Source organism: Xyrauchen texanus, chromosome 35 (genome assembly GCF_025860055.1).
Source record: "Xyrauchen texanus isolate HMW12.3.18 chromosome 35, RBS_HiC_50CHRs, whole genome shotgun sequence".
Classification (NCBI taxonomy): Eukaryota; Metazoa; Chordata; class Actinopteri; order Cypriniformes; family Catostomidae; genus Xyrauchen; species Xyrauchen texanus.
Genome location: NC_068310.1, coordinates 32,556,299 through 32,580,755, shown reverse-complemented (window position 1 = coordinate 32,580,755; position 24,457 = coordinate 32,556,299). Strand labels below are relative to the sequence as shown.

General features: G+C 39.9%; 1 protein-coding gene across 1 annotated transcript; it reads right to left on the bottom strand.

Annotated features, from left to right (window-relative positions):
- Positions 1-7,428: 7,428 nt before the first annotated feature.
- marchf9 (membrane-associated ring finger (C3HC4) 9) lies at positions 7,429-24,047 on the bottom strand. Its single transcript, XM_052105734.1, has 4 exons — positions 22,514-24,047; positions 14,284-14,439; positions 12,599-12,791; positions 7,429-8,555 (listed from the first exon to the last, which is right to left on the bottom strand). Exons 1-4 carry the CDS (start codon positions 22,853-22,855, stop codon positions 8,221-8,223), a joined length of 1,026 nt encoding a protein of 341 aa, XP_051961694.1. The 5' UTR covers positions 22,856-24,047; the 3' UTR covers positions 7,429-8,220.
- Between the last annotated feature and the right edge of the window lie 410 nt (positions 24,048-24,457).

The window sequence follows — 24,457 nt, the reverse complement described above, 5'->3', positions numbered from 1 at the left end:
CACTCGCTGCCTGGGACCCGACCACGCAGAAGCTGCTCTCACTCGAGGCGGATGCCCCGAATGTGACTCCTTGGGCCTCACCGAGCTCTGGCGCTTCGCCGCCGCCGCCATGAGCGAGCCTGCTACCACCGTGCTGCCATCCCCTCTGTTCGAGCCGTGCAAGAAAAAGCGCCGCTCACAGAGGCCGCCAGAGCACGCGGAATTCAGTGACGTCACGCCGGGCCAGTCCCCGCGTGCTTCACCACTACCCGAGAACTCCCCGCCGCCAGTCCATTTCACGCAGGCGGACCAGCACCCCTCCAACAGAGCGGTGGGTCTCGTTCGGCGCATCAGGGGACGACGGTGAAAAGGATGACAGCCTTTCCATTGACGCTGCATCCGACGACTGGCCGGGCTCGGCCTTCGACCCCGCGCCATCGACATTAGCGGACGCGAGCACGGGCACCAGCATGGACTCGGAGATCGTCCGCATCCTATCTAAAGCCGTGGAAGACCTCAGGCTCGACTGGTCTTCTCCGGAAGAACGTGTAGTGCTAGACTCAGTGCAGATGACGGCGCGCCTTTCATCAGAGCGCGCGCTCGCTATTCGGCGCCTTGCAACATCATTCAGAGCGGGCGCGCACGCCCCCGTCAAACGATTCCAAAGGATGCTCGGTCTCATGGCCTCGGCATCAGCTGTACTCCAGCTAGGATTGTTGCACATGCGTCCTCTCCAACGCTGGCTCAAGAGCGTGTCCCCACTCACGCGTGGCGCTCGGGCGAATCACGGCTGATAAAAGCCCTGACGCCCTGGAAAGCCGTCGACTGGTATCAAACCGGCGTGAGTCTGGGCGTGAACACACGGAGAAAAATTATCACGACAGATGCCTCCAAAATAGGATGGGGGGCCCTTTACGAGGGCAGGCCTGTCTCCGGCTTTTGGTCAAACCCGGAAAAGTGCCTACATATAAACTGTCTGGAAATGAAAGCGGTCGCCTTGGCTCTCAGAGCCCTGCTTCCGTACCTGAAAAACGAACACGTCCTGGTCCGAACGGACAACATGACGGTAGAATCGTATATAAATCGCCAGGGTGGACTCAGGTCGAGCTCCCTGCACTCTATGGCCAGGGAGCTCATCTTATGGTCACGGCACAACCTGCGCTCGCTGAGAGCAGCGCATGTGCCAGGCGTCCTGAACCAGGGAGTGGACATGCTGTCCAGAGACAAAGTTCTCCCAGGGGAATGGTCTCTCCACCCTCTGACGGCCCAGTGGTTATGGCAAACCTTTGGCGAGGCAGAGGTCGACCTCTTCGCCTCCAGGGAAAATGCGCACTGCCCTCTTTCTTCTCAAAAAGCACGGACGCGCTCGCCCAAGTCTGGCCGAACCGCCCCTTGTATGCTTTTCCCCCGATCGCGATGCTACCTCAGGTCATCAGTCGGATCAGGGAAGTGAACTGTGCAGTGCTCCTGGTAGCCCCACTCTGGAAGAACCAGATGTGGTTTCCAGAACTGATGCAGATGATGCAATCTGCCCCATGGCCGATTCCGTTGAGGCTGGACCTCCTCAGGCAGGCCAACGGGATGATTCTTCATCCCCGCCGCGATCTGTGGGCCCTTCATGCATGGCCCCTCAACGGGTTCCCGAGAACCTCCCCAGTGGAGTGTTGAGAACCATCACTGAGGCGCGAGCGCCCTCTACGAGGCGCTTATATGCCCAAAAGTGGAAAGTGTTCAGTGACTGGTGTGATACCAAGAGCTTGAACCCCAAATCGTGCGAGATACCAAGTGTACTCGCCTTCTTGCAAGAGCTGCTGGAGGCGGTCCGCACACCCTCCACGCTCAAAGTCTATGTGGCTGCCATAGCGGCATCACACAATCCCGACAAGGGACGCTCATTAGGGAAAAATGACCTAATCATTCGTTTCCTAAGAGGCGCTAGGAGGATGAACCCTCCTCGCCCCCCCTCGGTGTCGATCTGGGACCTGGCCACGGTCCTGGACGCACTCAAGAGTGCCCCGTTTGAACCTCTCCGAACCGTGCACCTTAAACAGCTCTCGCTCAAAACTGCGCTCTTGCTGGCGCTCGCCTCAGTCAGGAGAGTGGGCGACCTGCACGCGCTGTCATCAAGCGCTGCTTGCCTGGAATTTGGACCTAACGACTGCAGAGTTGTCCTTAGGCCAAAGCACGGGTATATTCCTAAAGTGCTCTCCACACCCTTCAGAGTACAGGTTATATCTCTGGCAGCGCTATCGTCTGCCCGGTCAGGACGCTCAGAGTATATTTGGAACGTTCTGCCCCGTTCAGACAGACGGAACAATTATTCGTATGCTTTGGCGGCTGCACTAAAGGTCTCGCAGTTTCAAAGCAAAGAATATCGCGCTGGATAGTGGATGCTATAGCGCTGGCTTATGAAGCCAAGGGCCTTCAATGCCCCTTAGGCATCAGAGCTCACTCTACGAGGAGCATGGCCTCCTCGTGGGCGTGGTCGAGTGGGATACCCATTGAAGATATTTGTACGGCGGCAGGCTGGGCCTCGCCTTCGACATTTATCAGGTTTTATAACCTACAGGTCCCCTCATGGCATTCCAACATTCTATCAGCCTGACTGTAGTATGAACTGGAGTATGTATTTGCTGAGCATTATCTCCTCCCTTATAAGGTCCGTCTCTGACTGACTTAGAGGGTTTTTATGCATATCAGTAAGTAAAAAAATCAGTACATAAGATATGTGCTTATGTTTTTACAATGAGCGCCCACCATGAGCCACCTTGGGGCAAAGGCTCTGTTTTATCCCATTATATAGCTCGCCGTTGGCCGGCTCGTTGAATAATCACTTTGCTTTAAGGCTCAGGCATCTTCCTCTGGCTTTATAGAGCTGAAGTCAGCACGCACGGCGTTTTGCATGGTGTTCCCATAGCGTAAGCTACTTACGCAATAGGAGAGACCTCTCGAGAGGGAACGACTCGGTTACTAACGTAACCTCGGTTCCCTGAGAGGAGGGAACGAGTATTGCGTAAGCTGCCGTGCTTGTGCTTGGTCAGTCGCTTCAGTCGATTGAACCTAAAGAACTCTCATGACGGGGCGCCTAATATATAGCCTTAGCCACGGCAATCTTGGCAGGCTCTGAGCGCGCGGGCGTGAAGCGCGCTCATTGGTCGCGCGTTCAGAGTCGCCCCGTCATTGGTTCGAGCAAGTTGCCGTAGCACAGCCAATGACCGAGCTGCCTCGCTCATTGCTGTCTGCTGTGCAGCTGCAATGCGTTTTACATAAAGACTTCAATATTTCTCGAGAAACGGAGTTTCCCATAGCGTAAGCTACTTACGCAATACTCGTTCCCTCCTCTCAGGGAACCGAGGTTACGTTAGTAACCGAGTCGATATCTGCAATAAACTTTTCACTAGTTAAAATGCTCAACATCACAATGGAATTTTTAATGTCAGTAGCCTAAATAAGATTTGCACTATATCATTCTTGATATAAAATATGACGTCAATCTCAGAAATACCCATTCTTGATTACAAAAATTATATTTCTACTAGTGAAATGATCTGTTATTTACTCCTTTTTAAAACATAATTACAGACATCTATAATTAATTTCTAGCCCGTTCAAATTCCAAATAAAAATATCAGCTTTGTACTTTTTACTAGTAAAAATGCTATTTTTTTAATATCAATAATTACATTGTGAGTACATCCATTACTGTTATCAACAATTGTATTACAACTAGTAAAAATTCTCACATTTATATCTGTTAATTTATTTCATGTAATTTCATGTCATCAACATGTAAGAAGCGGTATTTCAGACATCTAAAAAAGTATGTCAGATATCAATAAATCAAATGATAATTAAAGATTATGAAAACGGCTTTCAATCACATTATACATATCTAAAATTAACATTATCACTAGTGAAAAACTAATTTCAGATATCAAACATAAGCAATTTTAGGTTACACTGTACAATAAGGATCCTTTTGTTAACATTAGTTAACATGAACTAATAATGAGCAATACTGAAGCATTTATTAATTGTAGTTAATGTTAATTTCAACATATACTAATGCATTTTTAAATTAAAAGTTGTATTTGTTAACATTAGTTAATGCACTATGGACTAACATAAACTATCAATGAACAATTGTATTTTTATTAACTAACATAAACAAATATGAATTAATGCTGTAAAAAATGTATTAATAGTTTGTTCATGATATACCTAATGCATTAACTAATGTTAACGAATGGAACCTTACTGGACATTTGCACTATTGATATAAAATATTATCATTTTTATTGGTAAGAAGGACATCGCTAATGTATGTGTTTCTAATTTTAACTAGTAAGAAATTAATTATAAACATCTGTTATTGCATTTTGAACAGAGTGAATGACAAATTGTAAATTGTTTACTTTTGAACATACAGATATCAAAAAGTGTGGCTTTTACTAGTTGAAATTCCATTTTGATATTAAGAATGTTTATTTACGCAAGTAATTAGTTATATATATGGGCTGTCAATCGATTAAACTTTTTAATCAAATTAATTACATGGTGTCCCGATTAATTAATCGCATATACAAATATATGCTGAGAAAGCCCCTCATATAACAATAATTCTATATATAATGATGAAATAATTATACATAGTTATCTTTAAATATAAAAAAATAATATATATATATATATTTTAGAAATTAATGCGTTATTTTTTGTAAAATTAATCGCACTGAATTAACGCATTAAATCGACAGCCATAATATATAAGAATAAGCGTTTTTCCCCGTTCAAATGTTATTACTAATATAAAAATTAGCACTTTCTCTATTAGTAATAACATTGTTGATATCAAGAATCTGCATTTTAACTAGTGAGGATTGAATTATAGATATCTATAAATCATGTACTGCACATGATTAACAATCAATTTGGCTTGCCATGGTCATGGCTGGTTAGGACAACAACAACAAAATGTATTGCTTTATCATGTCTCACCTGGTTGGGACAGTGTAAGTTTGTGTTAGCCAGTGTGTGTTTTGTGAGGAAACTTACCCTGTGTGCAGAGTGAAAATAGTAGTAAGAGCTCTCACCGATATTACTGTAACTATATAGATAACACTTAACAAACAGATGGTTAACATGTTAACTGCTGATCTTGTGCCTATAGTCATGGCGTAGAGCACTTCATGTGTCTTACTGAGCTTGTTGGGTTGTTCATTTTCTTGTGAATGTGCCCGGCATCTGCTGAAGTCTTGGCTTTGGTGCAGTCATGGCTGTTTATACCATGTGATTACTGTGTGAGGTGAAATGCAGATTAGATGAAATCACAATAAACTTTGATCCAGAGCACAGTGTGTGTGTGGTCGATAAATTTGAAGGTCTTTTTAAGTGATAAATGATCTGTTCTACTGTAGCTGTATGCCACGCTCGTACTTGATGGTCTATTTTTATAACCTTTCCAATGGAAATGTATTTTGGTGTTACAGCCATTTTAACTGCAGTTTGGTTGTTTGTTACTGGCATTATTTAAAATGATGCTTTTATAGACAGGAGGAACTTGTTCTTTCAAGTGGCCCTCACTTTAGCAGAAATGTCTGATCCCATAGAAAATGCCGCTATAATGATCTAGGTATCATTATATATCTCAGTAGGTATAGTGTGTGTGTGTGTGTGTGTGTGTGTGTGTGTGTGTGTGTGTGTGTGTGTGAGAGAGAGAGAGAGAGAGAGAGAGAGATTGTCTGACATTGTGTGAGGACACACAGTGGGCTCCTGGCATTAACACACATCTGCCAGGTAATCGCACGTGACAGACAGCCAGCCTGCCACCTCAACAAGGACTGCCCAATGATAGTGGCACCCTGGAGACCTCACTGTTGTAAAACAAAGCTTCAATACAGCAAGGTCAAGATAGAGAACAAGGATTCTCAGTTCTTTGTTGCCTCCCAATATTTGAAGGTAATTTCACACTAGCGTGGCTGTACTTGTGACTGTAAACCTAAACAAAAATGATCAGAGATATTTAATAATATTATGTATTGTTATGATAATATTTGGTATTATTGTATGTTATTTAAAAGACGGTGCCCCCATTATAAACAATAGTAGCACAGGAATCCAAACACTGTACCTTGTCTCCTCTAGTTGAACACTGATTTTCTTCTCTGCAAAAACTGTAAACTTAAAGGGATAGTTTGCTATAAAAATGTTTATTATGGTATTATTTACTCACCCTCATGTTGTTCCAAACTTGTATGACATTCTGTCTTCTGAAGAACATGAAAGAAAATGTTCGGCACAATGTTTACACTGCACTTTTTCATGCAAGGACAGGTGCTGTCAAGCACCAAAGTGACAAAAAGCACTGTAAAACTATCAACACGGTGGTAAATACAACTTGTGCACTATATTCCAAGCCTTTTAAATCCATACGATACCTTTATGTGAGGAGTAGACCAACATTTAGGTCAATGTACACTGAAAATCTCCCCCACCAACTCAAAATTTCATTTGCGTTCCTGTGCATTCAGTTGTGGTATGTGAAGACCCGTCACACCAGTTTTGATGGTAATGATTTCCATACGGGACCTAACAAGTTTGAATATGTGGTGGTTTGATATTTGAGAGCTAAGGCAAAAGGGATTTCAGCGAATAGTGACTTAAATGAAGGTCTGTTTCTCACTCAAAGATATTGCAAGTCTTCAGAAGGCTTGGAATATGGCGCACAAGGTCACCACCTATTTTATTGAATGGAAAAGAGTAGAGTGAACATTCTGCCTAAATACTCCAGTTGCACAGAGGAAAACAGGACGGATGGATTTGGAATGATGTGAGGGTGAATAAATATTGACAGAATTAGTTTTTTGGGGCGAACTATCCCGAATATTCTGGGTTAATTGATAAAAGTTAAGCTCAAAGCTCCCAGTAATTTAGTAGTCTGCCACAAATACAATTTACAAGAAAACTTTACAGCTTAAATAATACACATTCCAAGAGAAGAATTGCTGTTAGTATTTTTATAAAATGACAAGCTTCACATTTCTGCCTTTAAACCCTCTAAAAACCGGCCCCATTCACTTCCATTGGAAGTGCTTCACTGTATTGAAAGAAAAGAAAATGAGTTGAATTTTATGCCATGAATGCTGTCAATAGAGCTTTACTTGAATTGAACCCGGAATTTTCCTTTAAGGTAAACCTGCAATCTGGAATTTCCCAAATGTGGTCAAGTGAGCCAGCCTGTTTGTGCTTGTAGAAGAGAATCCCAGAATGCATTGTGTGGTTTCATGGAGTATCCTTTAAAATCATGATGGATTCAGAATCATCACTTGTGCATTATTTGCAAAAAATGATCCTAATTATATGCTGTTTGTATTCATATTGAAACTCTAGTATGTGAGGCATTACATCAATTTTTGTCCCTAGCAGTAAGCCAAAAAATAGTATAGCTGCGTTTAGTGCATTTTTAAATTATAAAAGGGGCCCACATATCCAACCAAAAGCCTTTGTGCAATGATGCATTTCACAAACAGTAGATGAATAGTAGTGTTTATTCAAACGAGCACCATTCTGAATAAAACAAATTCATCATGTCCATGTGTCGAGGAGTCATAAAACTCTACCCTCATGCAAAGGTCACTGTAAAATGTACAGGTATCTTTATTGCAGAGAAGATCAAATTCTTTTTAAATGTTAATGTATTTTATTTACTGTATAATCTTATTATGTCTTATTGCACCCTCCCCTTTGATCATATTTAATTATGTAACAATTAGTATCGTGTTTCCCTGGTTATTCTGCTGTTGCGATCGTTTGGTTATGGTTGGCTTTCTTGCTGCGTCAAAAGCATCGTAAACATCATTTACAACAAAAGGTCAGTATGAGTCACCATATACATCACACGTCGGTGTCACGTCATTTACCATTCTCCCTTAGAAAATCAAAACATTTTAAAAACCGTATTGATTAAAAAAACAACACCAGCGAAGAAATCGAACTAAAAATGCAATCATGTGCAAGATCATGAGAGAATCTCGCCGATAGAGACTCCAGCAATGCTGTTGTGTGAAAGCATTATTCGTTGCGCGTTACGCATTTCTGTCTGTTTAAAAGTCGGAGCGTGACCGTAATCCATGGAAATTATCGGAATTATCCGTAGCTCATGGCATTGTCCGGTAACACGCTGTCTTTGTTGGAAAGGCGATTGGAGCTGGAATCCATTGACGTTCCTCTGCCCGTCCAACCTCATACAGTTGTGACCCGCATCACCACCTCGCGGTTGGTGGCGGTTCCAAGCCGCGGGTCACTGGGCCGCAGCTGGCTGAGAATGTGGAGGATAGTGTATCCGCAGTGGTGGTTGAGGATAGTCCTTAACCGGCGCACTCTCTGGCCCCCCCTGCTGCCGCTGGCCAGACCGTGCGGGTTACTGCGCGAGCCGCGATTTCCAGCCTTGCTGCTGGAGCTCAATGGGTCCCCCAAATCCTTTGACTTCTCATAGTTCAATACTTTCCACTGTTGATTAACAGCCTGCCATCGCTTGAAGATTCTATACACTGATGAGCCCTCGTGGATTATAAGTCCTGTGAAGAATTACAAATTGGTGTCCATTTAAGAATCGTTTCTGGTGAATTTCATAAACATAAAGCCTATATATATATATATATATATATACAGGGTTGGGAGGGTTACTTTTGAAATGTATTCCACTACAGAAAACATGCTGTAAAATGTAATTTGTAATGTATTCTGTTAGATTACTCAAGGTCAGTATTCTAAATACTTTGGATTACTTCTTCAGCACTGGTAGATTTTGTCACTTGTTTTGACTATAAAAATTCTGCTAGTACAGTAAGACAAAATACACATGTTAAAAATACATTCTCTGAAAAACCTAAATAGCTCATGCAGTGTTGTTTCTAAAACAATCAATCAAATTGATCTCGTTTTAAGGATTTTTTGATAATTTTACAGGAAAACAATACAAAAATTATTATCAATAACACGATTTTAGCCCTAATATCAAAGGTCTTAAAAAATATATATTTATCTGCTCCAAACTTACTTCAAACTTACTTCTCTGTCTGCTCGTATGAATGTAACACATCATAATAAAGTGTTTCACCGCTGTTCAAATGCACTTTGGATCGCATCATTTATATGTATAAATGTTTTCCATCTAAAAGGACTAAATATTAAATTAAACAAATGACAATAAAGTGCAAAGTAATCTCTTCAGTAATCAAAATACTTTTTGAATGTAACTTTATTCTAATACCAATTATTTAAATTGTAACTGTAGTGGAATACAGTTACTAATATCTTGTATTTTAAATACGTAATCCAGTTACATGTATTATTTTACTCCCCAGCCCTATGTATGTATGTGTGTGTGTATATATATATATATGCACATGCATACAACAGGGGTGTAAAGGTTCAAACAGTACATGTTTCAGTTAAACAAACAGAAAGAATTTAACTGATTTTTCTTAAAAAAATCAAGCTTCAAGTGAAAATCAAGTGCAACATTCTAATCAACATTTTGAATACCTGCTTTATCATAGTTTATGTCTGTGTAACAGGGACCAAATACTAAGTGATTAAAAGTTTGGTTCGTTCTGAGCAAAAATGGTACTTTTTCGTTCCGGTTCAGAAGTTCTGCAGCCTCCTTTACAAATGCTTACCGGTTAGAACAAAATAAAAGAACGGTTAATAATGTTCGCTTTCGATTTTTGTTCCTTGAACTGTTTTTAGTCCCTGCTGTGTAATCTGTCAGCCTATTCTTCAGATTGCCATTCAAGCAATGTATGCAAACAGCAATTGTTTCATCATAATTGTTCTGTAGTAGTTGTTGTAGTAGACAGTAAAAATTAAGTGCATTATTTCTGTTCCAATAGGGCGCCTCACCTCTCACTTTTTTGTAGCCATCTGGTTTCCGTAAATATTTTTCCCATTCTTTTACCCATAAGTATTTCAAAAACTTCTTCATAAAAAGGTTCTAATCCATGAACCAAACCAATCAGCTCTGAGGTGAATCGCAACATCATAAACTTGAATTTGAGAAAGCCACAAGACTGTATACTAAATGTCTTTCATGAGAACATGAACTTCAATCCCATGAATTTTATAACAAAATGTATAGATATATACAAATAAGTAGTTTGAGAGTGTAGAGAGATCGACTCAATTGCATCGTTCAAGTGCGTCATGGAAGTGGACGGTCACTGCAGAGCTTGTTTGAAGCGCTTTATTGGCCACTACTCTGATGGCTCGATCTTTTCCTTCAAAGGGGCAGTTCACACAAAAATTTATATTGTGAATTTCATGTGACCTTTAGATGTGAAAGTGAAAGTTGAGATTTAGGGTAAAAAAGGACTTAAAGGGGTCATGACATGAGAAACCAAATTTGCCTTGATCTTTTGGTATATAAGAGGTCTTTGTATCATTAAAACGTCCTGCAAGTTTAATATTTTAAGACGTCCTCCCCATTCTAAACGAATCATTTATTTAATCAAGCTCAAAATACAGCTCGTTCTGGATTCATGGTTAGAAGTGACGTGACGGTTAGAAGTGACGTACCAGCGTTTGCATATGACCGCCTCCAGCACAAGATAACTACGCTTTAAGCGCAAGACAACTACGCTCATTTCAGTATCGCCGTGCGCCTCACAAGTGTTCAGTCGATGGACAGCGAGCTCTGACAGAGACTACTTGTGCACAGGAAAATTATGATGCCACACAGATGTGCTGTTCCTGGCTGTGGTCAAACAAAACCTCTGAATAAGCTGCCGAAAGATCCAGACGTCAGGGAAAAATGGATGCAGTTTATTTTTTGCGGACGTTCCAGTCACGGCAGTGTTAACTTAAGCGTTTGTTCTGTACATTTTAAGGATGACTGTTTTGAGAACAAATCTCAATATGATGCTTTCTTTGCCAGAAAACTGTTGCTCAAAGATAAGTCCGTGCCGACTATTCTGGGAACAACGACGACGCTAAACTGTAAGTAATCTATTTTAAACTTTAAACTACTTTTTAAAGCGCAATTTCATTCATTATGAATAATCACAGTGTTTTTACTTAGTTTACTTGCATATTGTTCTGGCTGGGGGCGTCAATAATTGATACATAGGCACTGACGTTAGCCAATCATAACAGTGGGCGTTAACACTGAAGTCTTAAATGGAAAACGCCCCCAAAACAGACTGTTTGAATCAGAGGATGAGAAACAGGGTGGGAAAAGGTCATAAATCACTAGATTTTAAAAGTTTTTCTTAAAAAAAAATATATTAATACTATAATTGCACCTAAGGGAACATAATAATACAATAAAAAAAACCATGTCATGACCCCTTTAAATATTGGTCTGTTTGTAACCCACACCTGTTATATCACTTCAGAAGATATGGATTTAACCACTGGAGTCATATGGACTAATTCTGTGTTTCCTTTATGTGATGTTTGGAGCTACAAAGATCTGATCACCATTCACTTGCATTGTATGGACCTACAGAGATGAGATATTCTTCTAAAATCTTTGTTTGTGTTCAGCAGAAGAAAGAAAGTCATACACATCTGGGATGGCATGAGGGTGAGTAAATGATTGGAGAATTTTCATTTTTGGGTGAACTGTCCCTTTAAGGATCATGGGAAGCATAGTTCTTCACCAGGAATTCTAGTATTAAACACGATTTGAAAAAAAATAATTGTCTCATCCAGTGGTCAAATTGTGGGGTGAAGCTACCTGTTCTTTATACAATGAAGTGGGGGAGTGTTTGAAAGCTGTTTGAAAACAGTCATTTCTATTCACAAGGAAAACATCTTCATAAAGGGACTAAGGGTGCTTTCACACTTGGTTCAATTGTTTGATCCCAACCTGAGTGTGTTCCCTCCCCCTGCCCCTGGCTTGTCTCTGTTCACATAATGTTTTGGGTCCGAACCAGGGTCTGATTGCATCATCAATGTTAGGACAAGCAGCAGCTGTTTACCACTGTAACTAGGTAACAACACAATAAGACATCAGCTTCTCTGTGTTATTAAAGTATTCATCTCTTCGGATTTAGCACCAAAACTTTACAAGCACAAAACAACACTTGTGTTTGACTTCCACGGATGTGCAAAGATGTGAAGAATGTGAGCGTTTGTCTGCCGCGAGCCCACGGATGTGTTGCAAGAGATGTGAAGAATGTGAACTGCTCCTTTAAGACAATTTATTTGAGAGACAAGCAAGTACGATAATTGCATCATACCATAATAATTGCGATGGGGAGCCTACAAAGACGTGAATTATACATTATAAATCGTGTATTACTTCCGTGATTTAGTACGATTGTATTTAAATAACTAGCAAACCATACTGGAGTTCAAATGAACCGCACACCAGACCTTTTCTAATCTAACCTGGGTGTGCGCCAAAATGCTTTTGTTAAAGCCCCCGAAGTTTTATCATATTCGCATGGGAAAATGCCAAAATGAAAGGGTCAGGACTAGGGTTTATCCAAAAGAATTTACGGATATTTTAATTGAATAAAAACAGAAGTGAAAGGGAGGTCATCGTCATGACATAAAAACAAACGTGTGTGTTGGCAAACATTCATTGATTTATCCTATCGATTCTGCTTCTCACCTATGCACACAATGTCCATGAAGCCATACATGCCGTAGCAGATCTGGAAGAGCAGGTCCTGGCGTTGCCATTTGGCAGACGGACTGAGAGAAGACCATACCAGCCATGAAATACTGGCAATGAGGAAGAGTGAGCCCAGGATGATGGCGGCGATCTGCACCTTCTCAATCACTGTCAGGGAAATAGCCTGCCACTGAAACATGCAGCAAGAAAAGCGCCATATGATGACATCATCGACAGTGTTAGGTAAATTACTTAAAACAAGTTATCCACCACAGATTACTTATTGATGACCTCTGTAAATCTGTAAAGTAAACTTATTACTTCTCAAAAACTGTAATCAGATTATGCTAATCATTACTTCACAGAAGCTTAAAGGGACAGTTCACCCAAAATTGAAAATTCTCTTATCATTTACTCACCCTCATGCCATCCCAGATGTGTATGACTTTCTTTCTTCTGCAGAACACAAACTAAGATTTTTAGAAGAATATCTCATCTCTGTAGGTTGACATGATGCAAATGAATGGTGGTCAGACCAGATCAGACTCCAGTTTATAAATCCATGTCTTCAGAAGTAATATGATAGGTGTGTGTGAGAAACAAATACATTTTTACTGTAAGTTCTTGTTTTTACTCTAAATCTCCACTTTGATTGAGAGAATAAAAAATGTTGGGTGAACTATTCCTTTAATCATATTACTAATTCTATATGATACTAATTTAATATAATACTAATTTACTTTTAGGATACTTTTTAAAATCCCTGCAAACAGTAGATGGCACACAGCTTTTACAGTAAAACCTGTGTGTGTGTGTGTGAGTGTGAATATATATATATATATATATATATATATATATATATATATATATATATATATATATAAAGTATATGCAAATCATAAACTCAGGCTTATTTATACTTACTGGATGAAAAGACAGTCTTTTTAGTTTGACAAAAAATTATGCCGAAATACACTGCCGTTTTTGTTCAGCTTGGGTGTTTGGAGGGATGGATTACCGACCGGGCAAATGGGGCCAGTGCCCAGGGGCCCTTGATCACCAGGGGGCCCTGGACTGCCCGGGGGTGCCCTGGGCTATAAGGCTGCGAGATCTAGTTTGGTGACTACAACTTATGGGTGGAGGGTGGCCCTTGGAGATAATTGGCCCCAGGGCCTTTGAATGTCATAATCCGTCCCTGGGTGTTTGGTGATATTTCTCACATTTGCATACATCCCTGAAATTCTTAACCAAGGAGAACACAGCTAGCTCAAATGTTAGTGGTTAAAACTAATTGTGTGTGTGTGGTTTGGATGTAACATTCTTTATTTATTACACTCATTATGAGGCGCACGCCCTTCAGCTGTCACAGAATCGCAATCAGCCGTACACCGTATGAACTGTATTGAACATGACTTCATGTTCGAAATGTAGTAATGTAATTATTATTGAAAGTAGGTAACTGTTATCTGATTACAAGCATTTAAAATGTAATGTGTATAAAATGTTTTTTTTTAATCAAACAAGTTATATAACAGTAACTATTTGCTTTGTTGCTTATACCCAACTCTGATTCTCAATGTTTGCTTTGCTTGTAGATAACTAAAAATAGAGATGCTAGCCAGTGTTGAGCCCTGACCCAGATATCTCCCAGTTTGAGTCAGTGGAGCAGTCCGATGGGTTACCTGCAGTGGGTTCTTGGTGCTAATGGCCAGGACTTGGTACTTGAAGTAGCAGAGCTCACAGCTCCAGGAGCCCCTCTCACTGATCCAGCGAATTAGACAGGGCTGGTGAGTGCATCTCACAGAGCCATCACAACGACATGGACTTAATAGCTCCCCCTGCAGGTGAGGGAGAAGACAATTCGATGACCAACTGTATAATTGACAACACATGATGATATAATTGATCTGCTTTACTTATTAATAAATGTCCCTGATGTTATTGTGCCAGGGAACTGTTTGCTTTCATCTAAATGCAATGACTTTCTTAGCCTCTGCAATCACTTTATTTTCTGCTACTATAACTAAGGCTGCAAGGGCATGGAGAAATAGTATTAACCAATAATATCATAGCCTAATGATCATGATCCAATCACATAATAAAAGATACAAGGAAGCCACACCCCACATTACTTCCCACTGAATATTGTGTTTACCAGAAATACATCACATTACGAACATCATTTTAATGGTCTTAAAGACAAAACAAAATGCAATTCACAACCTATTTTACATCTATAATCCGACATATTAAATTAAACAGGATGCACAATGAGAAGAAAAAGAAAACATGTGGGGTGGGCCTTGATTTGATCGATTTGGAATTGATTGGATGGTGAAAGTTGAATGTCACATAATATAATGGAGCCAGATGGTTGGAGTGGAGGGGTTAAAATACATCAGCCAAACATCAGCCAAAAAGGAAAGTCCTTTCAAAGGCAGAGTAAGTTATTACAATGTAATAAACCATTAATTAATTTGTAATTACCGTGTAACAAAGAATGGCACACAATAAGACCAGGAATGTCACATTTTATTTAATGCTGACTTAAATGATTTGTAACACAAAAGTTGCTATATTAACTTGTTGAGAAATAGTTTCGATAACATGCTTTTCACAGACTTGACTAAAAGTGAGGTACAGCCAAACAAAAGGAGAAGAACAAGAAAAAACACAATTAGGGAACTATAAATATATCATTTATATCAGTGTAAAGTTCCATGTTCTTGAGGCGTTTGTTCCACTTCTAACAAGTGATTCTGCATTGCTTGAACATTAAAAAACAAATGGTTTATATTAGATTCATATAAATATGCTTATCTCATAAATTGAGGTATATTAATGCCAAAGAATAAACCGTTGCTTTGCCATTTACCAAACTGTTTTGTTTATTAAAACATATGAATTATGTTTACCCCATTGTAAAAGGTCACTGTCTTATTTAAGTTTAATTAAAAACTTCACACTTATGTTTAATGCATTGTATGTACATTATTTCAAATTTATTCAATTTAGTTTGATGGAAATTTGTTAAACAGGTGATTCTCCCAAAATATGTCAAGATCTGTCCTTGTCCTATTTTACGCAAAATTAAAAAAAAACAAAAAAAAAGAATTTCTATTATGCATTTAACAAATGGAGCTTCTTTTTTATGGCCATTGGGAGTTTTATGGCCATTGGGAGTATTATTATATGTTTTATTATTTGGGGTTAAAATAGACTTAGATTAGACTTTAATTAGACTTAATTGATTTGTGTGTGTGTGTGTGTGTGTGTGTGTGAGCGTGTATTTATCACTTTGTGGGGACCAAATGTCCCCATAAGGATAGTAAAACCCGAAATTTTTGACCTTGTGGGGACATTTTGTCGGTCCCCATGAGGAAAACAGCTTATAAATCATACTAAATTATGTTTTTTGAAAATGTAAAAATGCAGAAAGTTTTCTGTGAGGGTTAGGTTTAGGGGTAGGGTTAGGTTTAGGGGATAGAATATAAAGTTTGTACAGTATAAAAACCATTATGTCTATGGAAAGTCCCCATAAAACATGGAAACACAACGTGTGTGTGTGTGTGTGTGTGTGTGTGTGTGTGTGTGTGTGTGTGTGTGTGTGTGTGTGTTTAATTTCCTCCGACAGTGCCTAACCCTTTGTACAGAAATGTAGACGTAAGCATATAAGCATCAAAGGAACAGCCAATAGGATCACAGCACATCTGTTGAAAGCCTCTATGTGCATTACAATCCTGTGACATCTGTTGACATCTAAAGCTGGCATTACAATCACAAGACACTGGGCAAGCACATATCCCTCTCTCTCAGTTAATAACCATTCACAACAGGAAGAGACCATGTTTGTGGTCAACATCAGTTGTGTTTGCTGTCAACTAGATTTAGGTAAATGAGATATTACTCATGAACCCCTCCGTCGTAACAAATGTTAAATCGATCATAAATACAGTGTGCGCCCTACTGCTGACGTGAGCTTTGGAATCCAGACTTATGAGCATGTGTAGTGGGCTCAGGGATTTAAAGAGTATGCAGTTAATAGATGGGTGAGTCCAGACACTCAATCAATACCTCTGAAACACCTGCAGAGAGAGATACGCTCTGCAGGTTCAACACTGAGGGGCCAATTCACTAAACAATTGCAGTATTTTAGAGCAAAAACCTCCCTCTTAAGGGCAAAGGACACTTTGGTTTTCCGCTTGTCAGAACGTTTCGGCACAGTGCGCATGGCGCTAATTTTCTCATCCGCAGAGTACGCATGGACTGTCCGCATGCAGCCTAGATTTTTTTTAGACACGCAGAAACCTTGTGTCTTTGCGCATCATCAGCTCAAGCATATGCTATTGACTATGTTAAAAGAGTATCACTTATCAGCCGTAGTGCGTATGCGTAAAACGTGTCCGTATGGGTTTGCGAGGATACTTTGAAAGATTGAGCGCTCGACCGTGCATGGTATGGAGCAACACAGTATGCAGAAAAACAAAGTATACCCTAGCTTTCAATATCCATTAACCACCCGATTAGGGTAAGTGAGTAAAATCCTTAAAATATGCATTCCTGTTGAATGAATTACATCATTTATAACTACAACTCGCTTTTGGCGCCACCCTGTGGACATTTCACTTAGAAACTGAAGCTCACACGTTACCATGTATTCAACAACACTTCCAGTTTTGGCCACTGAGGGGAGGTGGTTCGAATTTTTGTAGTTTTGGGTTTGTTCATTTCCCCTTTTTGCAATAGATTAATATCTCATTTACCTCAATATAGTTGAGCAATAGTATTGTGATGCGCCACTAAAAATAGTTTCATTAAGGCATAGCTAATACTAGAATTCAGAATCTTCGTGTGGGACTCACACATGCATATCAACAACCCGCCAGTCTAGAGTGGAAATAAACATGTCCACCAGTGTTGGACCAGATGTCTGAACATAAAGGTGAATAACAAGTCGAGCATAAAGAACAGGGATGTGAAAGTGAGTACCGGACAGTACAATTGATGTAATCTTTAGAGAAAGACTGCAACAAAAGAAAAAGGTACCGCTGCATAAAGAAAACAAATCAAATATTAAAGAGCTGAATATGAGGAAAGCAATCTGTGGGCATTAATTGCATCGATTAGTTAACTGTGGTACACTGCGTCGAGTGTCTAAATGCATGAGGAGTTTAGAGGTGTGACTAGAATGAGAACAGCATCAGGTTTGACGATCACTATTGATTTAGAGCAGATCTCAATTTGTCTGATAAAGACTAAAACATCTAGTTAAGAGATACATTTTTTTACTTTAAAGGGACAGTTCACCCAAAATGAAAATTCTTGGGTGATACATTTCAATCATGGAAATGACTGAACAAGAGCTTTGTCAACAAGAGCTTTGTCAACATCCAATTGTCCTTCTCGTAGCTGACAGAAAAAAGACACTCATGTGGGTTTGGAACGTCATGAGGATGAGTAAATGATGACAGAATTTTCATGTTTGTGTAGACCATTCCTTTAAAAGAAAACCAGTAAATGTAGATGTTACCACATTAAGCATTTTTAGGAAACCTGTAAAAAAATATATATATATTCTGCACTATTTTTAAGTCATAACATTTTTAAGAATTACATTCGTAACATTCACCATGTTACATTCAAAAATATATTTTAGCCTATTTTTTAAGATTTACGCCTTTCAGATTCATAACAAAATCCCATCAAATTGAATTGTGTAATGTTTAACCAAATTAAATTAATAAAACTTATTTTATTTGGAAAATGTTTATTTTATTTTATTAAAGAAAACTCTATTCAGTTTGATGAAATTGTGTTATAAAATGAAAATGCATAAATCTTAAAATTATATTGAGTGTAACATCTTTGTACATTAGATCAAATGTCCTTCCTTCCATTGAAACACAAGATACTCTTTTAAACATTGTCAAATCATGTAAAATTTTCAATTCTTTTCACTCAGAACTCAACTTTTTATGCTAGTATAATTTGCAATTACTTAAATGAACACTCTATAATTGTAGCATTTACACTGCTAGTTTTGCAGCCCACTGTACTAATCAAGAACTCCCCTTCACGTGTCCTGTCAATTTCTGCTTTATATTTAACAATACAAAGCTGTCCAACATGCTCAATGTGAGCGCTACAAAAAGTGGACCTAGATGAGTCACACTGTGCTTCATATTCCAGCCTGTCCTCTTCTTCTGGTCTGTTTGGCTGTTATCGGAGAGCTAAGGTCCGATTTTGTTTAGCATAATCCAAACGCAGCCTGCAGAAGCTATCAGAGTCATACTTTCCACAAACTAATCATTGACAAAGAGCTTAGTTTGTGCATGAAAAGAAAAGACAGCATCATATCAAGCCATGATTCGGCACTGAAGTGAATGTTTGTTTTCTACACACTTCCGCTTTAAAGAGGTTCATTCTTGTACTGATGATCAAATTGTCAAAACAAAACAAAAAAACATTACAGCTATGAATGGATGACTTAAACTGACAGATCTTCAAACGCCTGACTGCAGACTTCTTATGTCTTTATTCGCGAGTCTGTTGTTCTTCTGTTGATCAAATACTTTCAACAGCTCATTAAACAACCTACCTGAGCGGCAGGTTTACGCTGAAATGCATCTCGCAATGAAAAAAGACACCGAGGCTGACATAATCAGCTGGGCTGCCAGATGGATTTTGTTAGAACATCAACAACACCTTTCCAAATGGTCTGATGTCAGCTAACTTGCAGCAGACTAGCTTCACAGGTTTTCCACATCTGTTGTCTCACAACTTGGCTGCTGACCAAAAATCCATCTTGTGTTCGGTCCGTACATTACAAATAACACGCGCTGATTAATCCATGAGAATCTTATTGCATGTGCTTTTATTAATACAGACGTTTAATTCATTAGAGGTCAAATCGATTCGTCAATCCTTGCGTGTTTATGTTATGTCCATTAACAAAGAAAAAAAAGGCTCCTATGGCGAGCTGATATGCTACTTACTGTCTCCGATGCTAAAAGACAGAGAAGTTTTACTGCAGAAAGCGGTGCTTACCGAAATTCAAATAACTGCCCCCAGTGGCCAAAACTGGAATAGTTGTTGAACGCATGGGCACGTGTGGGCTCCAGCTTCTGGGTGAAATGTCCGCAGAGTGGCACCAAAAGCAAGTTGCCGTTTTAGTTGTAAATGATGTAATATACTCAAGATGCCAAGAGAATTGGGTTGATTTCAGGTTACATGAACTTTCGGAAGAAACGTGTTGATTTGTCATTTGTCAGTAGAGCCCTGAATTCTGTAGGGTACCTTTTTAAAAGTGAACGGGGTTGCCTTTATGCACGGTGCATTAATTTGAACACAATAGCATGTGTTAACAACGTGCCTTGTTTTACTGGCAAACAACAATTTCAGTGTTTCAGAGCAATCCTAATTCTGGTCTGCATTAATGTAACTATGTTTGCATGGAAAATGGATCAATTCAGGCTGCCCAAATGATCTACAGTTATGCAGAAAGTCATTTAGTCTTATATTGCTGAGTCGTATAAAGCTATAGAGGTTAATTGGGTGGACATATGGAACTGGTAAATCGACAGCCTCCAATGGTAGACCTATAAATCTATCAACACAGAAATGCATTTAATTAGCCTACATAAATTGCCCTATAAGTTGTCGATGGTTTTTGTTGCAGGTGGTGGGCTGCTAACGTAAACATACACTGCGAATAACTTCAAAACAATTTTTGGTAATTTATGTAAATTATACTTTACATTGCAAAGTCTATGTTACAGTGTATTTATGTATACATACTAAGGAATAATATTAGGAACAATTATGCATTATTATTTTGCGAGGCTGTTTATAATTGTGCATGGTTGTAGTATTATTAAAAAGCTGCATTACAGTGTTCATGTTACGTTTGTTTACATAATATAAAATACAAATACTTTTGAGTAAAATGTGCTGCATATCAAATTATTTTATGGAACTGCTTATTATTATCATGTTTTGTTGTTGTTTTGTGAGTTCATGTTATTGCATATTTTCACAAGGACTGAGTAACAGTACAAAAGAAGATGGGATAACACAACCAAAAATGAAAACTCTGTCATCATTTGCTATCCCTCATGTTGTTCCAAACCTGTATGAATTATTTTCTTCCAAGGAACACAAGAGGAGATGTCAGGCAGAATGTTAGTCTCAGTCACCGTTCACTTTCATTGCATATTTGTTCCATACTGTGAAAGTGAATGGTGACTGAGACTAACACTGTCTTTTGTGTTCTACATTTGAGAGAAAGTCATATGAGTTTGGAACAACACATGGGTGAGTAAATTATGGCACATGTGATTTTATTTTCTCCTGAAACACTAAATAGCAATAAAAACTACCATAGCACTTTCCTAAACACCTGTTTGTCACTATGCACTGCTACATTTTCAGTGTTCCACGAGATCATTGCATGTAAAGTCTAAAGTTTGATTTTAAGGCAATTTGATCTAATCGTTAATCATTATAATGATGTTGCAAATATATGCAGCTAATGAAAATCCCTGAAATGATCACATATATCTTGAGATAAAATATTTCTTTTCAGTTTTGTTCAAGGTGATTAAACGTTTTTCAATAACTGTCCAGTAAGTGAAAGCATAAAAAGTCCCCTGTTGCATGGGGCTAAATTCTTATGTGGGGTGAACAGATTTTTTATTAATTTGTTTATAGAATACTTGAGATGTTATAAAATACCAAATGTAATTGACAAACAGGAAATGGTGCATCCTTTTCTGAAGTGGTTATTTTGAGTATGCATCATCCTAATTTGTTACTCAATAATAGCATCTTGTTGTCTCAAAAGTATTTACAACACACTCTCATGGTGAAATCATCACGACTCGTATGACTTTTCTAAATTTGGCTAATTCGTATGATATAGAGCGACTGCACTCGTTTGAATTCCTATGACACTCACTACAGCCAATGACGACGCTGGACACCGTTTCCATCTAATATGCAACTTGCTTGTGTCACACACAACTGCTTCCTATCATGTTTACACACTCTACTGATTGGTTAGGTTTAGATAAAGGGTTTGGGAAGGGGTCTGGGTAGCTAAGCGAGTATTGGCGCTGACTACCACCCCTGAAGTCACGAGTTTGAATCCAGGGCATGCTGAGTGACTCCAGTCAGGTCTCCTAAGCAACCAAATTGGCCCGGTTGCTATTGAGTGTAGAGTCACATGGGGTAACCTCCTCATGGTCACGATTATTGGTTCTCGCTCTCAATGGGGCGTGTGGTAAGTTGTGCATGGATCACGGAGAGTAACATGAGCGTCCGCATGCTGTGAGTCTCCGCGGTGTCATGCACAGTGAGCCACGTTATAAGATGCGTGGATTGACGGTCTCAGAAGTGGCAACTGAGACTTGTCATCCACCACCCAGATTTAAGTGAGTAACCGCACCACCACGAGGACCTACTAAGCAGTGGAGATAAAGGGATAACATTTAAAAAAAAAAAAATTTTAAAATTTGGTTTGGGTATTGGCAAAATATTAATATGCATGTTCTTAACCCCTCTGCGTGAAACTCGCATTTACTTCCACATTAGACATCCAGGAATTTGCACATCATGAAGTCATACGAGTTTATGTGACCAACATGTGCCAAACCGAAATAGCCAACTCATGAATTATGTATGACTTTTCATGAGATTTGCATAGGTTAAAAAATGTTTGCTCTAATTATTTTGCCCCTATATCTAGGTGATATCACTTAAAACCCACTGGGAGGCTTTTACCCCTTTTGCCACCTTAAATAAAAAAATGTCAATAACCCCTTACACATAACGTGTAAATATAGCCTTAGAAGAGGGCAGATGTAAGCCTTTGTTGATGTGCGCATCACACATGTGGTATGAAATCAGCTGTACCTGCTCAGGCCCTTGGAAGCAGATCCGGCACTGGGGCGTCCTCATGCCGCTGGACGTGCTGCTGCTGAGACTTATCGCGTCCAGGCCCGCCTGCAGCTTCGGGTCTTTCTCCTCGAACGCCAGACTCCTGGGCCTGGGCTCGCTGCCGTAGTATTCCTCCTCATCATCGCGGCTAGAGCAGTCGACGAAGGGCGGCCACCCGCAGCCGCCCATAGTGAGTCCCCTCATGCTGTTGGATCGTCTGTTTGGGTCTGCGTCAGTGTTGGACCGTCTTGAACCGGATCGCATGAAAACCAGCACCTTCAGTTCGTTAAAAATCATGCGGATCCGGTTCTTGAACATGTTTGACTACATGTGTATGTTGTGTGCCAGATGTAAAATTGTGTAATTGTTTACCCCAGAAAAAGATATTATTATTATTATTATTATTATTATTATTTGCCTAGTTGTTGTTGATGATGATAATAGGCAATAGTGTTGTTTGTAGCCCTGTTATTGCTATTTTATTCAGCAGAGTCTCAGAGGAACGTGTCTAAACCAAAGGCAATTGGTCAGAAAAATCTCTGGACATCGTGTTGGCTTGTTATTTTCCTTCTGAAGGCATGTGTGTATGTTGTTCCTCTACAATGAACGCCCAAATCATGCCTACGTTGAACGCGGGATAACAATAATAAGCCTGTGGTATCAGAATAAATAGCCATCAGCACATTGTTCCAGGTCTAAAGATGCATTATCATAACAGCAATCCAAAGGCTGGATGCACGGATGAGAGAAGAAGAAGAGAAGAAGATGCAAAATGGCATTTCACAAAAACACCACCACATAGGCATCACTGCCACACATAGTTACAGTCCAGGATGCTTCTGTATATTTATCCAAAATAAGGTAAAAGTTTGATTCAGTTGCAGTCATATAGGCTCGTTTACTGTTCATCACGGCATCACAGACGAAGCGTTCACATCATTTCCGAGTGCATTTTCTCATCGACACGTCCCGACACCACCTCCCATCCTCAGACGCATCCATTAGGTTGGCGTTTGAAAAATAAAATAGTTGCAATGCCAATGCTGGCCGAAGAAGAGCAGGGAAAAAATGCCAACATCTTGTCTCCATTTGAAGTTCACCACCATCCCCCTCCCGGGGCCCGATATGGTTCCTTGCCACGTTCAAAGGAAGATGGTGCTTCCAGAACGGCACAAACACAAGACAGCAAGCGGAGATTCCCGTATTTTCCGTATTAGCGAGGGTGGCGCATCCGATAGTCAGCGATGCCGAGGATCATGATAAAGTGATTGGGATGCTGATGCTGCTCCCCTCTGATTCATCCTCGAAATGGACGTTCTGCCGAGCGCGCATCAATCACACGGCCCTTGTTTCCAAGGCGCGCTCTCGCCCAATCAAAATGATTCATTTACAAACGTCTCGCGGTGCCACGCGCGCGCTCCTACTCGCTCGATTCTCCCCGTTGGGAGATTCCAAGTGTGCCGATTTGGCGCGTTTCGACGGGCGCCGCTGTCCAAGGTGCTGATCTCTCGCCGTGACGTCTCTCCTACGTGTCAATAAAACGCGGGAAATATGAATGAGAGGGACTATATGGGTCATTCTCGTTATGCAGTGGGGCGCGAACTGTGTGTGACGTGTTGGAATATGCTTGTGATGTAATCCAAGAGAGTGTTTCCATGAAAGAGAAGGGCGATTTCACACTGACAGGAATATAATATTGCTTACAAGAGGGTGTAAACCTGAAATGAATTGTGATATTTTAACCATATTTGGAAGTTTATGTGCTGATATCTGTAATTTTGTAAACGAGGAATGTTTTAGAGAGAGATAAACCAACTAACACAAAACATCAAAGAATTTATCAAATCCATCCATCATACAGAGCTACTGGTGTTTGTGCTGTTGTTTTCCCACCAAAATGAGGTCACTTCCTGGAGGACG

Bases quoted from the DNA above. Each gene is read 5' to 3' on its own strand.
- marchf9 (XM_052105734.1), bottom strand. From the start codon at position 22,855: ATGTTCAAGAACCGGATCCGCATGATTTTTAACGAACTGAAGGTGCTG. The intron at 14,440-22,513 runs GTACAGCTGATT...CCTCACCTGCAG, and splicing joins GCTTCCAAGGGCCTGAGCAG to GGGGAGCTATTAAGTCCATG. The intron at 12,792-14,283 runs GTAACCCATCGG...TGCATGTTTCAG, and splicing joins GCACCAAGAACCCACTGCAG to TGGCAGGCTATTTCCCTGAC.